The sequence below is a fragment of the Equus asinus genome, chromosome 17 (assembly GCF_041296235.1).
Source record: "Equus asinus isolate D_3611 breed Donkey chromosome 17, EquAss-T2T_v2, whole genome shotgun sequence".
Taxonomy (NCBI): Eukaryota; Metazoa; Chordata; class Mammalia; order Perissodactyla; family Equidae; genus Equus; species Equus asinus.
The window spans coordinates 39,389,956-39,406,044 of record NC_091806.1 but is presented as its reverse complement, the minus strand read 5'-3'; the positions used below and the strand labels follow the sequence as shown (position 1 = coordinate 39,406,044).

At 59.2% G+C, this 16,089-nt stretch overlaps 1 protein-coding gene and 1 long non-coding RNA gene across 13 annotated transcripts in view; one reads left to right on the top strand and one right to left on the bottom strand.

Annotated features, from left to right (window-relative positions):
• SYT7 (synaptotagmin 7) overlaps positions 1–15,391 on the top strand; it is a 66,680-nt gene extending 51,289 nt beyond the window's left edge. For all 12 annotated transcript variants that reach the window (XM_070487943.1, XM_070487944.1, XM_070487945.1 and 9 more), the window contains 6 exons: positions 810–945; positions 5,076–5,346; positions 8,391–8,560; positions 8,955–9,069; positions 9,604–9,803; positions 12,035–15,391. In XM_070487943.1, the coding sequence (XP_070344044.1) occupies positions 810–945; positions 5,076–5,346; positions 8,391–8,560; positions 8,955–9,069; positions 9,604–9,803; positions 12,035–12,139 (997 nt within the window). In that variant the 3' untranslated portion in view covers positions 12,140–15,391. The remainder of the gene's footprint in view (positions 1–809; positions 946–5,075; positions 5,347–8,390; positions 8,561–8,954; positions 9,070–9,603; positions 9,804–12,034) is intronic.
• Positions 2,249–7,381, bottom strand: LOC139040798 (uncharacterized). Its single transcript, XR_011495122.1, has 2 exons — positions 5,421–7,381; positions 2,249–5,261 (listed from the first exon to the last, which is right to left on the bottom strand). It is a non-coding gene; the product is annotated as an uncharacterized lncRNA (long non-coding RNA).
• Positions 15,392–16,089: the final 698 nt, after the last annotated feature.

The following is a 16,089-nucleotide window of genomic DNA, read 5'->3' as shown; positions in this document are numbered from 1 at the left end:
CGGGGCTCCTCGGTGGCGCCCTGTCTTCCTCTGACCCTGAGTGACAGCCTTATCACACGTGCAGTGGTCAGAGTGGGAGAAGGGTGGGCACTGGGGAGCAAGGAGGTTAGACTTGCCCCATCCAGTGGGTGGCTATTTAAATCTAAATGAAGTCAAACCAAATTAAAAATTCAGTCCTCAGTCTCACTGGCCACATTTCAAATGCTCAGTAGCCACACGTGGCCAGTGTGGATATAGAACACTGATGTCATCGTAGAAAGTTCTACTGGACAGAGCTGTGTGGACAGTGGTCCTGAGCTCGCCTGGTCAGCCTCGTGTCTGACGGGCACGTCTGTTCTCGCTGAGCCTGAATAAACGAAGGTGGTGCCTTCAGGAGATGGGCGCTCTGGGTGTGTCTGCAGAGGGTAATGACGGGGAGAGGTGACCTGGACAGGCCACCTGGGGAGCTTCCCCTCCCGGGCTGGGGCCAGCAGGGGTGAGGGGGCTTCTGGGGAGGGAGGCATGCTCAGAGACCACCATGCAAGCAGTGACTGCAACGAGGGGATTTTCTGGTCAATAGGAGGTGTGGGTGCACCCACAGGGACAGCCAAGCCATATCACTCTGGGGCAGAGCCGAGGGGGATGAGCCCTGAGAGCTGGTCTCAGGGGAAAACCAGGCTTCCCCGGACAAGAGCATAGCTCCTGCCGGCCTGCTGGAGGTGGCCGCTGCTTGGGTCTCAGAGAAGGTCCAGCCGCCACCCAGGCCCGTGGTGCCCAGCCCAGCGCACCTCCCCAGCCAAGCTCATTCGGACCCCCTGCCCCGCCCTCAGGTTGCCTACAGGAGGGAAGGTGGTGAACACAGCGCCAGTGCCGGGCCAGACGCCCCACGATGAGTCTGACCGCCGGACAGAGCCGCGCTCCTCCGTCTCCGACCTCGTCAACTCCCTCACCAGCGAGATGCTCATGGTGAGAGGGGCGAGGCTGGGAGGCGGGGGGAGGAGCGTGCGTGGAAATTGGTGACAGTGTTTGGCGAAGTTGGCTCAGGAAGGCAAACCAGCACGGTGACTGAGTGAGCGAGGCCTGGGTTCTTTTCCCAGCTCTTTCGCCAAAACAGCCTCTCTGTGCCTCAGTTTCCTCGTTTGTCAGATGAGAATAAGAATGCCCATCCTCCTCCAGCCTCTTTCTCGGTGGTGCTGCGGCCTACGGAAACGTGCTCATGGGAAGTATTTTTATGATCCTAGAAGGAAAGGCCAGTGGGCAGAGGACTTGGGACAGGAGGTGTCCCCTCCCTGAGTGGCGTGGGTCCCACCGAGTGGAGGTCTGAAGAGGAGCTCCCAGGGGAGCGAGGCTTATATCCTCATCCCAGGGACCTCCCCCAACCCCCGTTCTGGGGAGCCACCTGAGGCCCAAAGAGAACAGGAGAGCAGGTTCCCCCCCTGGTCATGATCCCTTCTGTCCACGTGCCGCCCCACCAGGATCCCAGCCCCACGGTTCTGCGCGTTTTCACCCCGGGAGAGGTTGTGGCTTCACGTGGCGCCCCCTGGTGGCAGCGGTGAGTCACGGCCATTAGCCCCGCTGTGCTTTCCAAAGAGCCCCCGGAGGGGCGGGACCTGCAGGATGAGGACACTCTGATTGGGCAGCCGAGGTTTGCAGGCAGGAGTCAGGTAAAGGTTGGCAGCTCAGAAGCCCTAGGACGGCTTGGAGAGGACGTGAGGCCCGGAACCTGGCGCCTGCTGTGATCCTACTGGACGTGACCTGGTAGAGAGAGGGGACGCGGGCCTGGTGGGCTCTCAGGCCCTCGGCGGTCCTGACGTCATTCAGTTCAGAGTTCTCTTGCTCTGGCACCCGCGGCCGCCACCCTCCTGAGGTCCGCAGAGCACCAGACCTCACCCTTTGCCACTTAGGGTTCCAGCCGGCTCTAACCATCCACCCCCACTGCCCTTTTCCAGCCCAGTGCCTCTCAAATTGTAATATGCACATGAATCACCAGGGGAATCTTGTTAAAAATGCAGATTCCCAGGCAGCGGGCCGGAGGTGGGGCCAAGAGTTTCCGTTTCTCTTGGATGTAGTTTGGAACACCAGATTTTCCCTGTTCCAGAGCTGGTCTCTCTTGGGCCTCCCCACCTCTCCCCCTTCTCCCCACCCCCGAGGCCTGGCCCTCCGCTGCCCTCCCGTCCGTCTTCCCCCGCCCATGTGGATGGACCCACCATCCTCTCGTCTGGACGGGCCATTGCCACAGCCCATCCTGCCTCCCTGAACGGCTTCTTAATTGGTTACAGCTTCCTGGTAGCCAGGTTCCCAGAAGGGACGGCCCTTTCCCAGCCAGCTTGCCTGCCCCTTGCTATCCCCAGGGAGGGGCCGACAGCCACAGGCACAGGAAGGAAGTGCAGGCCCCAGCGGATGCTCAGAGCGGGGCAGGCAGGGTCTAATTGTCCAGCCCTAGGCCAAAGCTAGGTCACTGGCATTAATAGCGATGACAAAGATGAGCAGGACAGAAGTAAACCGCTGTCTGAGCTCCCCTAGGCTGCCAGAAGCTGGGGGTCAGGAGACAGGAGGAGTCAGGCACCCACAGCTGGCCAGAAGAAGAGATCCAGAGGAGGGGGTCAGAGAGGAGGCCGGGCCACACCCCCATATGAGTCACCCCGCGCTAACCTGCTGTGGGCTAGCTGGATGCTTTTTGATGCTAACTTCAGCTGGAGCAGGGGCTCAGGCGGCACCTCCCTGGGGGCCTAAGTGGGGGGGAATGGCCAGCCTGGTTGCCGTGGAGACAGCTCCTGGAGCTGCCCCGGCTGGTTAATTAGGGCTGAGGGCTGTGCTTCGGAAAGCCTGGGAGCAGGCACAAAGCCGCTGCCCCCTTTTGAGGTGAAGCCCACTTGGCCCAGCTTGGGCCTCCCACCCACTCCTACGTGACCACCTCCTTTGGGAACCAAGAGCCAAGTGACCAGAGGGACCTCAGGCGGGGCTGGGGCCACCAGGGACTCCACCTCAATTTTAGAAGGAATGGGGAGGGACACATGGCCTGCAGGCTCTGTGTGCTCACGCACACTCCAGGGTCTTGGTCCACAGCAACAGCAAACAGCCTGGGGCCGGGAAGGGACATGGACCCCGCCCCCCCCAACCAGGATCCCCACAAGATAGGTCTTGAGGTCCCGTTCTGCAGATGCGGAAACTGAGGTTCAAAGGGATTGGGGCTGGTACAAGGAGGGAGAGGAAGGCCAGAGGAAAAGTGGATCTGGGGAGAGAAGCCACATGCACCGCGGGCCTGGGGTGGAGCATGCAGCTCCCTGGATCTGCTCTGGATCCAGGGGTGGGGGCTGGAGGGACCTTCTCCCACTGTGAGGAAGAGCCAGGGAGGCAGCCAAGGCCCCTTCCACCTCCAAGCAGACCTGGGGTGCGGCGGGTGAAGCCCCAGACACCAGATCTGAGTGTGAGAGTGAGGGCAGCTGGTCAGGGGCTCAGGATGGCCAGGCTGGGCGCTGACTTGGGTTCACAGGCGACTTGCGACAATAATCTCCTAGTGCCCCAAAGCAAATTGGAACGTGGGAGTGCCCGCCTCGTCTGGATGTTGTAGGCAGTCAATGAGGGCAAAGCGTACAGTGCAGGGCACGACCAGGCAAGTGGTCGTTACTATTATTAGTGTGATTTGGATGTTTCTCCCCTGGGGCAAGTGAGGCCTCACTGGCTTGTGGGGGGAGTCTCAAAATGGCCCTGGAATGTGGGCCTGCTTTGGTGGAAAGAGTGGACTTTCCAATCAGAGAGGGTCACACTGCTGTGCAAACTTGGACACGTGACTTAACCTCTCTGGGCCGGTCTCCTCAGCTAGAGAGTGGTGATAACTGCCCGGCTGTTGTCAGGATTCAGTAAGAAGGTGATATAAGAGTCTTCCACCATGGCAGGTGCACACTATACGTATTCTTATAATCCATATTATTTAGCATTTCAGAGCCTGAGGGCACAGCGAAGCCTCCTGCAGGAGAAGGGGGGAGAGAAGCAGGTGCCAGTGGTTTTGTCTTAAATGTGGTAGCCTGGGTCGCACCCTGGCTACGTCGCATCCAGTCACCTGAGGAGCTTTTAGAGACAAGGATGCCTGAGCCACGTGGACCCCCTGAGTCTGGAGTTGGGGGGGCAGGGTCTGGGGCGGGATCCAGGTGGCTAGGGGGCGGGCAGGAGTCCAAAACCTCCCCAAGTGTTCCTAGTGAGCAGCCACAGATTAGCACACTTGGCTGGGAGACCCTCCCCCCAATTACTTCCTATTTTTTCAAGGTCAGCCTGGGAATGGGCCACCCACGCCACCCCCTCCTCCCCACCCCGCGGTTGGCCCAAGCCTCCACCCCTGGGGGATGGGGACTGCGTGCAGGTGTGGCCCTCTCTGCCAGGGGTCCTCAGCCCTTGTGTGCAGCACTGTTATCCAAGGGTCCTTTAAGACAATTCTGCTGCCCAGCCCCCCACCCCATCAAATCAGGCTCCTGGGGACGGAGCCCAGGAATTCGTGTTTTTAGTGTCCCTGCCTTACACAAACAGACGTTGCTCCTGAAAACTCGCCTCTCTCATTTTGTAAATCACATCATCCTCAGAACCCCAGAGAGTCACTTTGCAAAGAAATATCGTGGTAAACTCTTTTGAGATGTGAGCGATCCCCCACATCTGTTTTGGAGCCCAGGTGTCTGCGTTGGTGTGTTTCACAGTGGGCCCCCCAGGGCCGTGGAAACCGGAGGAGGGAGCTCGGGGACCTGGGGCGCACCAGCACAGCCATGACCCGGGAGGCGAAGGCAGCCTGCGGTGGGGCTGGGGCTGGGGTGATGGCAGACCTGGGGCTGGGGAGCGGGATTCAGGAGACAGGGGCTGTCCTGGCTCCTCCCTCCCTCCCTGTGTGACCCTGGTCCAGGCACGGCCCTCTGCCTGAGCATCCTCAGCCAGATGTGAACGTGGGACAGGCCACCACCAGCCCCACACTGCGACCAGGGAGAGAGCACAGCTCTCAACAGCTGGACTGGCTTTGGGCCCAGGGAGGCCTCCTAACTGAGCTGGGCTGCGGCGGCGGGGGCTTTGGGGGAGCGGAATCATCCCCAACCCTGCTGGCCTCGCCCCGCCCCCAGCTCTCCCCAGGCTCCGAGGAGGACGAGGCCCACGAGGGCTGCAGCCGAGAGAACCTGGGCCGGATCCAGTTCAGCGTCGGCTACAACTTCCAGGAGTCCACGCTCACCGTGAAGATCATGAAGGCCCAGGAGCTGCCCGCCAAGGACTTCAGCGGCACCAGCGACCCCTTTGTCAAGATCTACCTGCTGCCAGACAAGAAGCACAAGCTGGAGACCAAGGTGAAACGGAAGAACCTGAACCCGCACTGGAATGAGACCTTCCTCTTTGAAGGTGAGGCTGGGGCCCCCACCGCCACCCAGGGTCCCTCTTCCCATCGCCACTCCCCAGCCGACAAGCACACTCACATGCATAGATGCACACAGGAGTGTGCTCTGTCTTGGCCCAGCTAACCTGATGCATTTTGTGTCTTGCTGGCATCAGGTTACAGGGCCTAGTGGAGCTGGCATCACAGCCAGAGGCCGAGGAAGAAAGCTGGGCCGCCGCCAGCTGGGGCTTCAGCCCAGACACGTGACTCTTCCTGAGGAGGGCAGGAAGGAAGGGAGGGACCCACAGGATGTAGAGGTGGGGCATCTGGGGCCACCAAGCTGTAGCGGTTAAGTGCACAGGCTGTGCCAGGCTGCCTGAGTTTGAAGCCCAGCTTATTAGCTGTGTGACCTGGGGGAAGTTCCTGAACCTTGCTGAGCCTGTTTCAAGTCAGTACATCAGCAAGTTGTAAAGGCACTTACAATAGTGCCTGACACCCAGGAAACACTCTACTAGTTTGTGAAATACACTCGGTCTGTTCCCAGCCTCCGCCCCTCCCCACACACGGGACAGGCCCCTCCTGACGCACAGGAGCAGTGGCCCCTACGGAGGCGGATGTCCTTCCTCTCTCCTGTAGGCCCTTCTTTCTTATCTTCAGGAGCAATTTCTGCCCTTTGGGTGCCTGGACCCCACTTAGAGAAACCAGAACCCTTTCCCAGCAGCCCTCCAGCTGCCCAATGCCCTGGCTTTCCAGAACCTTCTGTGCACACCCCAGGGACTCTTCTCCATCTGCTGTCTCCCAGCTCACGCACTGAGTCAGTCATTGGGGGTGAGCTAGTGGGTGCTTCTGTGTGTTTCTGCACGCTCCTCGTCCCCGGTCAGCATGGGGGCCAGTTGAGAGATGGCACAACCAGCAAGAGGCTCAGCCATCTGAAGGTGTGTAGCCAGCTGGTGGGGTGAGGTTTGTGGGCAGAGCCCCAATCCACCGGTCCCTTCTGCAAACATTTACCTAGCATTAACTATGAGCTGAGCACTGTTCTGGGTCCTGGGGGTGCAGAAAAGCATTATGGCCCTCAAGGCAGGCCTGGTCTAATGGAGGACTTAGATGTGTAGATAATTAGGCCACACACTGCGTAACTCCCCTTGGTGATGCTGGAGAACATTTCCCAGAAGAGGGGCCATTCAGGATGGATTCTGAGGGATGAATAAGAGTTTGCCAGATAGGAGATGGCCTCTTCTGGTGTTGAAGGAGCTGACTCAGGTGTAGGGACCTATGGGAGCCTCTGAGATTTCCAGAATGTTTGTCCTCATGCATTTCACCTGAATAGATGCCAAGGGTCACATGGGCAAGTGGCCTGGGGAACTCCAAGATGAGCAAGACGTAGCCCCCCTGAATATGAGGAAGGGACCCTGAAGGAATTCAGAGCCTGGGGATTCAGGGAACTTAGGATTTCCTCTTCCAGACCTGCTCCAATCAGAGGCTTCTCTCTGCTTCTAGCATCCTCTTCATCTTCTCCATCAATGGGGCTGAGACCTTAAGCATCCTCTCTCCTTCCTGGTTCAGGTCTCCTCCCCTCAGGCCTCAAGGCTGGCCTGTGCCCCTTGAACCTCCCAGACTGGCCTCTCCTTCATCTAAGCCTCCCAGAGTCCAGAGATCCCCCGGCTCCAGACCTTACCCTGGCTCCCTGGTACCTTTCCAACCCATCCCAGCTCCTCCTGGCTCTCCCCCCGGCCGTAGCGCCCACTCCACCCCAGCACACTCCTGCTGTTCTGTCAGGCATTTCCCTGGCATTTATTCATTCGTTCAATTATTGATTCACTTAACATGTTTATCGGGTACCTACTGTGTGCCAGAAACCGTGGGATGCCGGGATCCGGTGGGGAGGACAGACATCCCTCCTGGAAATCCTGGCCGAGGGCTAGAGTCAGACTCAAGGAAACAGATAAATCTCTGTTATAGCCTGGGAGTCACGCTGCGAAAGGAAAGTGCTGGAGTGTAGAATGGGGTATCGGGGGATCAGACCCCATGTGGGATGCCAGGAAAGGAAGCCGAGACCTGAAGGAAGAGAATAGGCTGGGAGGGGGCGTGGTGGGGGCCGGCTTGTGCTGGAGGCGGGGAAAAGCCGGGGGCTGAAGGCCCGTGAACGAGGCGGGTGTGGTGGGAGCCCAGTCATTGAGGGAAGAGTGGTCACAGGACGGGCAGGGAGAGGACCGCGGGCCAAGTTGTGGAAGGACTTGCAGCCAAGGCAGGGCACATGGCTTTTATTCTGAGTGAGCTGGGAGCCATTGAGAGGCTGTAGGCAGGAGAGTATCATGATGCGATTTCTATTTTTAAAAGCTGCCTCTGGCCGCCGCGTTGAGAATGGACTGTAGGAGAGAGTGTGTGAGGAGGAGGGCGGTTGGACGCTCTTGTGACTGTTGGCACGGGGTGCCGGTGGCTTGGATGAGGGAGGTGGCCGCGGAGAAGGGGGCGGCCGCAGGAGCTGTTGGGGAAGGACGGGCTGATGCGTTGGAAGGAGGCGAAGGCCAAGCGCAGAGTCCCAGGACATGAATCCACTCCTATTTCTATGCCTTGGCCGGCTCCCTCTGCCCTGAGCCCGCCTGGGGCTTGCTTTCTGGCAGCCATGGCTGTCCCAGGCAGGGCCACTCTCCCAGACTTGCCTCAGGACGAGTGACAGAGGCAGGGCTGCTCTGAGAGCAAGGGGGCCACAGCCCGGCCACCGAGATGGACACATGATGAGTGAGTGAGTGAGCGAATGGCCCCAGTTCTGCTCTTGATTAGCTGTGGGGCTTTGGGCCCATAATTTAAGCCTTCTGAGCCTCAGGCTCCTCATCTGTAAAATGGACAAGATGCCATCGACCTCGGAGAACGACCTCGGAGAATTGTCAAGGGAGACAATTGAGACAATGACAGTCCTTGAAACGTTTCAGGAAGGTCCGAATGCGGGTGTGGGCGGCCTAAGGGCCAGCGCTGCTCCTCCTCCTGGGGCCTTCCTGCCCGGGAGCCTCCCAGCCCTGCCCAGCCCCCGTGGCTCTCTGTCCCGCTCTTCACCTGCGCTGTCTGTCCCCAGGTTTCCCCTACGAGAAGGTGGTGCAGAGGGTCCTCTACCTCCAGGTCCTGGACTACGACCGCTTCAGCCGCAACGACCCCATCGGGGAGGTGTCCATCCCCCTCAACAAGGTGGACCTGACCCAGATGCAGACCTTCTGGAAGGATCTGAAGCCATGCAGCGATGGGAGTGTAAGGCCCCACCCGTGGGCCCCTGGTGGCTCAGGGCTGGCAGATCCGCCCCTCAGCCTTAGGGACGTCATGAGGGTTGTGGGGAGGGGTGCAGACGGGCCGCCTCAAGGGAGCAGAGTTCCCACCAGCGCTTGTCCCAAGGGGTACTTGCCTGAGCTGAGACAAAGAACCGGGGCTCTGCTCAGGGGGCCCTGTCGTGGGCGGTGCCCAGACCTGCCAGATGAGGGCAGACCACATGTGACAGAGATGACAGACGGGGGGCAGAGTAAGCACCCAGGTCAGGGTGGGAGCCTGGGGCATTGGGGCCCACTGGAGAGCTAGACCACCGCTCCCTCCCCCTAGTCCCCACAGCCCTCCCCTCAGCCCAGCCTCACCCCTCCCCTGTCCCTCCCAGGGGAGCCGAGGGGAGCTGCTCTTGTCTCTCTGCTACAACCCCTCTGCCAACTCCATCATCGTGAACATCATCAAAGCCCGGAACCTCAAAGCCATGGACATCGGGGGCACGTCAGGTGCTTGGCCCTTCTCGCAGCATGGGGTGGATGGGCCGGGGAGGTTCTGGGGACACAGGGGTCACACTGGATGTGGAGAGCAGGGTCTGTGCTGTGGCCCTCAGCCCGACCCCCACACCCCACCTCTGGTCCCAGCTCCTCTGCCCTAGAGCCCTGGGTGGTGGCCCCCTTTGGAGCACCCTCGGGGGTCATCATCCCCTTGGGCTCTGTCCTTCCCAGAATCGGAAAGAAAGGGAACACTGTTGTGGAGGCCTGGGTTCTAGCCCCAGCTCCAACATCACTTGTCTGTGACCTCAGGCGAGACCTGGCCTCTCTGGGGCACCGTTTCCTTAGAGGGCACCAGGTGATGGCTAAGGTCCCTTCCAGCTCCCCCATCCGCTTGTCCCCAAGATCCCCTCATTGTTGCTTGGGGCTTTCTCACCCTCTGGGGAAAGCACACAGCCCCTCCTGCCCCAGTGTCCACACCTGGAAGAGGAAGGGCATCCTGGGGACTCCCCCACTGCCCCTCTGACCCTTCCCTGACCCGTCTCCCAGACCCCTATGTGAAGGTGTGGCTGATGTACAAGGACAAGCGGGTGGAGAAGAAGAAGACGGTGACGATGAAGAGGAACCTGAACCCCATCTTCAACGAGTCCTTTGCCTTCGATATCCCCACGGAGAAGCTGAGGGAGACGACCATCATCATCACCGTCATGGACAAGGACAAGCTCAGCCGCAACGATGTCATCGGCAAGGTAGGGGGCAAGGCAGGCGGTGTGGCGCACACACCTGGCACCTAGCGAGTGTCTGTCCTTAAAAGAAGCAGCAGAGGGGCCAGCCTGGTGGTGTGGTGGTGAAATTTGCACGCTCCACTTCAGTGGCCCGGGATTCATGGGTTCAGATCCTGAGCACAGACCTACACACCGCTCATCAAGCCATGCTGTGACAGCGTCCCCCATACAAAATAGAGGAAGATGGGCACAGATGTTAGCTCAGGGCCAATCTTTCTCACCACACACAAAAAAAGAAGAAGCATCAGGGGTAGTGGGTGAGCGCAGGACTGGACAGTAGGAGAGAGAGGGTCAGTCCCTTCCCCTCTCTGAGCCTCCATTTCTGAAATGAGGAGATTGGATGAGATCCTCCCTAAGTGTCCTCCTGTGGGTCCGTCAGATCAGGACAGAACCACTGGAAGGGCAGGGAAAACAGGAGGTGGGAAAAAGAAGTGCCCTGGATCCAAAAAGAGGTTTTCTGGACAGCATCCTCAGGCAGGGTCAGGACCTCAGAGCAGTGTCACCCGGGTCCCGTCTGCAGAGGGCGAGCTGTGTGGGGCAGTGTCGAGAGCTGCAGTCAGACTCCAAAGACCCGGCTTCGGTTCCCGCCTCATCTGCTGCTAAACAGCTCTGTGACCTTGAGCAAGTCACTCCTCTCTCTGAGCTTCCGTGTTCTCCTTGGTAAATGGAGCTCCTCATACTGACCTTACAGCTCTTCCCAGGGTGCTGTAAGAATTGCCTGAGCTACGTGGATGTCCTCCTTGAAGAAAATGACCTCCCCTCATTGTCCATTAACAAAAAATCCCCACCTGCCCTTGAGTTTTTCTAAGATGTGAGTCTGTGCCATCAACCCTCCCATTTTTCCACTTGGAAATGTTTAGTCCTGGGTGTGTTTATGGTTTAGTGTTGAGAGTGTGGGCTTGGGAGTCAGCCCACCTGGGTACAGGTCCCAGCCCTACCTCTTAACAGTCATAACCTTTCTGAGCCTCATGTCCTCCTCCTGAGATAAGAGTGAGACAATCCCATCCTCACCGTGTGCTGGGAGGGTTAAATGAGAGAACTCAGGTGAGCTGCTTAGCACAATACTTGGCACATATATGTTAACTACTCTTTTAATAAAAGCTATTTTTGAGCCATTCCTATAAGGGCACGTGCGTCCGTTCAGACACGGAGGTTTGACCAGAAACAGTGCAGGAAGCCAGAGATGAGGGTGGGCGCAGGGGAAGGGTGGATGCCAGAAGCAAGTGAGGGGACATGACAGATTGCTGGGGCATGGGTCAATATGGGGGAAACAGGGCAGGGGGCCGAGGTGGAGGCACCCGCAGACAGACGGAAATGGAGAACTCAGCTATAGGGGGGCAGCAGAAGTAAGGTGGCCTCAAAGAGGAGAGCTGGCCTGCCTGCCATCTAGCAAGGCCCAGGGAGCATGGCTGGCTGACCTGTGGTCACGGGTGGGACAGTTCCCCAGGATGCTGTCACCCATACCCCGGCGGGACTGTGTGTTCTGAGCAGGGCTCGGGGCCTGCTGAGCCCCTGCCTTGACCAGCTCAGGCCGAGGGCTGAGTAACCACATGCACTTCTAAGCTTTCCTGCAGCTTAGCCTTTTGGAGTTGGGTGTCCTGAGATCTCAATTATCGCTTCTTTTCAACAGTCCTGCCTTGTGCTGGCTGGACCAAGGTGGAGGTGGATTTCTTCTCACTTTGGCCTGGGAGCTTAGGGAGCCCTGTGCTCTTAGCCACCCGCCAGTCACAAGGCTGGGGGATCATGCACGCAGCCCCACTAGGCCGGGAGCCCCTACCATAGAGGCCGACAGGATCGGGCTGCTAGTGTAGAGCCAAAAAGACCTGGATTTGAATCCCTCTGCCCCACTTATAAATTCTGTGACTGGGGGCAAGTCTCTTAACTCTCTGCAACTTCGTTTCTCCATCTGTAAAATGGGGGTAATAATATACCTACCTCAAACAAAACGAGTCGGGAGTCTAATTCGAAAGGGCCGGGCATACCCGGGCTCCCAGGGGAGGCCCAGCAAGGAAAATGGGCCATGCTGGCAGTGGGGAGGGGGGATGAGGTCTCTATGGAGTAGGTTGTCACTGCAGGGGGAGGCCCCTTGTCCCCATGATCATGTCATTGTGGGGCTGAAGTATCACCCCCTGGGGGGGTAGGGGACAATGCCTCAGAGAGCACCACTAATGCCATCCTCTTTCCTTTCTCCCCAGATCTACCTGTCCTGGAAGAGCGGGCCCGGGGAGGTGAAACACTGGAAGGACATGATTGCCCGTCCCCGGCAGCCTGTGGCCCAGTGGCACCAGCTGAAGGCCTGAGTGGGGCCAAGGAAGGCCCAGGGGTCCGAGGGCCTGGGTCCCCATCACGCCCTCACTTTATGCACAACGCCCGGCCTGGCCCTCCTGCCATGGGTGAGGGGAGGACCCTGAGGGCTCGGCCAGGGAGGGGTCCCAGGAATCCATCAGGCCCCATTTCTAGGAAGTACCAGCCCCATCCTCCACCGGTCCAGCTCGGGGGGAGGGGCTCTGGGAGCCATTTTCCTGCTTTGCCCCTTCCCTTCCTGACTTGCTGATACTAAAGAAGTGGGGGAGAGCACGAGCCAGATGGGCACATGGGCAGATCCCTCCAGAGGCCCGCCAGGTGGGCACGGTCCCCCGTTTTCTTTAAGGCAGTGCCTGGAGTGGAGAGAAGCTGCCCCCTCCCCAGCCCACGAGGTGGGCCCAGGAAGCGGGGAGGCCGAGGCGTTCGTCCCCGGCCTGGCCAGGAGAGGCCCGTCCCAGCGCAGTTTCAGGTGCCGGCTGGGCCCTGAATGCCGAGGATAGCATATAGCCTGCTCCGGGGTCCTGGAGCCGCAGCCCTGTGTACTTGTGTTGTGTTCACCGTGTGTGTGTGTGCTCGCGTGTGTGTATGGAGGTCGGGGCGCTTGCTCCCTGTCCCCCTGGGGCCGGCAGTGCTGAAGGTTATGCAGAGAGGGCAGCGTTTCCTGAAGTGAGGTGGAGCTGGAGGCTGGGAGAGGTCCATGCACAGAGCAGGGGTGGGAGAGGAGAGGCAGGCGAGGGGTGAGTGGGGCAGGGAGGGGGAAGCGGGGGGAAGAGGGGCAGACACTGGAGCTGGGCTAAGAACTGGGCTGCCTCCTGCCATCCTGCCCCCACCCAGTGCCCCTCTCTGCTCAGAGTTCTCCAGTAGCTTCTTCTGCAGTGATTTCATCTCTTGAACGTCTTTCAGGTACCTATTGTACGTGCCACATTCCACCCGGACTCACCTGCTCCCTTCCTTCCCAGGGGTCCCGAGCCCCACTAACTCTCTTCCCTAACACTCTCATCCGAAAACACCCTCAACTTTCCCAGATCTCATTTCCCAGCCACGTTGGCAATATTCTCCACATTTTCCCACTTCCCTCCCCTCCCTCATGTCTCTGTCTGTGCACACCTCCCCACCCGCACGCCCCATCCCTCCATCCCCCTTGCTTGCAGACCTTCCATTTCCTTCCCTGTTGTGATTTCTGATCTTCCATCGCCCGACCTTCTCCAGGAATGTCTTCTCCTCTTCCCCGCGCGCCCGTCCCTCAGAGCAACTCCTTCTGCCCCCCTTAGTTCAGGCAGAGGAAGCAGGGAAAAATTCTAGGATCCTATGAGTTCTGAAGTTGCCCCCCACCAAGAAGCTGTGGTTTCTCCGCCTCAGCTGCTGCAGAGACTAGAACTGGCTTTCCCTCGGCGACAGCAGATTTCGGGATGGTCCTTGCTTTGGCCGGCTCCTCCCCACGCGGGTCTTAGAGGTGACAGCCTCGAAGGCAGGGTCCGCGAGCCGGGGCCTGATGTTCCCCGCACCCACCGCCAGGTGGCGCCCGGACACCACGGTCTGTGGCCGTGGGCCTGACACCCCAGGAAAGGAGACCCTAGGGAGGGTCCCCACTTACAGAACACGGCAAGCGCATCGGCATTCGAGAACCATTTTCCTTCAGGAGACTTCCCCTTGAGCTGAGCATTCCGCTCTGTGCAGTAGACGGGTCGCGTTTTTGCCCACATCAAAGTTTTCTTACAGTGGATCTCACACCCCTCGCCCACCCCTCCCCCTCGGATCTGGAGGACTCGAGTACAGAGTAGGTGAATCATTTTGTAGCGTGAAGAATGCTCATGTAAAGCAAACAGTCACCCACATTCCTTGTAAATCCAGATTTTTCTCTATTGTAGCTTTGCTTAAAATGGGGGTCTGCCCCAACTGCACGGTCCTAACAGGGCGGGCCGGGAGCCAGCCCCCAGCGGGGATGGGAGGGCAGCGACTCCGGAGGCTGTGTGCTGCCTTGAGAGGCAGAAGGGATCTGTCATCCTCCAGCCCTCTCTTAGATCCTGCGCCCCTCCACTCCGGGGGAGGCGGGCGAGGGAGCGAGCCGGCCCCAGGCCCCCAGGCCCCACTCCCGCGGCACAGCCCTCGAGCTAAACCAACTGGCATTGAGTGGGCGGGGCAACTGCATCCTTCCCCGAGCCCCGCCCACGGAGCTCTTAGCCAATCATATGCAGAGAGCATCTCCGGACGGAGTCTGTTCCCACTCTCACCCCACCCAGGCACGTTGGTTAACCCGGCCTGGGGTTCCCCAACCCCGGACGTCCAGTCGGAGCTCCGGGACGCGGTGGTGGGGCGGCGAGTGGGGGGCCAAGGGCTGGCTCTGGAGGAGGCGGGTGGTGTGGGATGAGGGCGGGGGCGGTCTGAGGCCATAGGAGAACAGAGAATGGGGGAACTTGAGGGTGGGGGAGGGCACTGGAGCCCGGCCACCATCCCAGGACCTTAGGCAAATCACCCACACTCCCGGGGCCTCAGTTTCCCCATCTGTAAAATGATGGTAATAACACTTCACCTACCTCATAAGGGAGGTTGTGAGGCGGCCGTCACCTGACCTGGGGGTGGAGGCAGGAGGACTCTGAAGGTGCTACCCGCGAGTGAGCAAAGTATTATTACCGCAGCCTGAAAGCGAGGCCCACCCGCCCCTCCCCCCATGGCCTCCAGGGATAGCCGAGGCCACCTGGGCCCATCTATCTCTTCACTGTGTCCCAGGTCCCTTCATGAGCGTCATCTGCCATCTTCGTGGGCACCCTAGACTTAGTCGTTTCCTTGTTCGGTATCTTTTCTTGTGACCATCTCCCCACATAACTACTGTACAAATTCCACCTACCCCAGGACCCCACACCTGCCCACTGGCGCCAGACGCCTGGGAAGGGACAAGGAAAACAGCCACACAAAAGCCAAGGGGGGCCCCCAGAGTCCCCAGCTTGGCTGGGGCCCCAGGGGTGGGGATTGGTGGCCCCTGTCTGTATTGTGTGAGTCATTGAGTGCAAGTGTTTTATAACAAAAACAAAAACAAAAACCCACTCTCGCAAAAAATTTGCAGTGAAGAGAAATGAAGAAAAACTGAAGGGAAAAAAAAAAAAGGACAAAAGAACCAGGCAAAGTTTTTCCACCACACGCACCCTCTAAGCCAGCAAGATTTCCTCTTTGCAAAATCATATTTTTGTGGGAATGGGCCCTGCTTTTTGTGGCAAGGCCCGTTCTGATTAATAAAGGATCGTGAAAATGTAGGGCCTTGGCTGTTTCCTCCGTGGGTCCGAGCCCTCCCTCACCTCCCAGGGGAAGAGGCAGTGGGGTGAGGGGCATGGGGAGCCTGGGGCTGTCTCCCCTTCTCACCTTTGGGATTTGGCTTTACTGGTGGGTAAGGCCTTCCCGCCGATCCTCAGATCTAGAATGAGAACCCACCCAGAAAGCGGGATGAGCCACGGCTCCTGGATCAGGCCTGAAGCAAGGCTTGCTGGGGGTGCGGTCTCCTCGAGGTCTGAGGGGTGCCCCTCTTGCTCACCCAGCCCGACATCCCCTCCCTCACTTCCTAGGGAACTCTCATCACTCTCCAAAGCAGGTCAGACAAACCAAAGGGGGACCCTCCACCTTCCCCACCACCACCTGAACTCCGGCTGGGCCACTGTGGTTTCAGGCCAGCATCTCCTCCTCCTTCCTGGTCCTCAAGGGCACAAGGAAAGGGCTCCGGGTCTGCTGGCTGGACCTGTGGCTTCTCTCCACCCTTTTCTGGTTTAATCTTTTGGGGCTGGAAATGTCTATCCAACTCAAAAGAGCCCATGGCCAGTCCCAGCCTGAGGGCCTGGCCTTCTCCAGCCACTGTGGCCCCCAGCAAGCTATTTCCTTCCTCCCGTCTCAGATCCCTCAGTCCACAGAAGAGCAATAACCACCCCACCCCCTCCTTCGCTCCCTACACACAGCTTGGGGG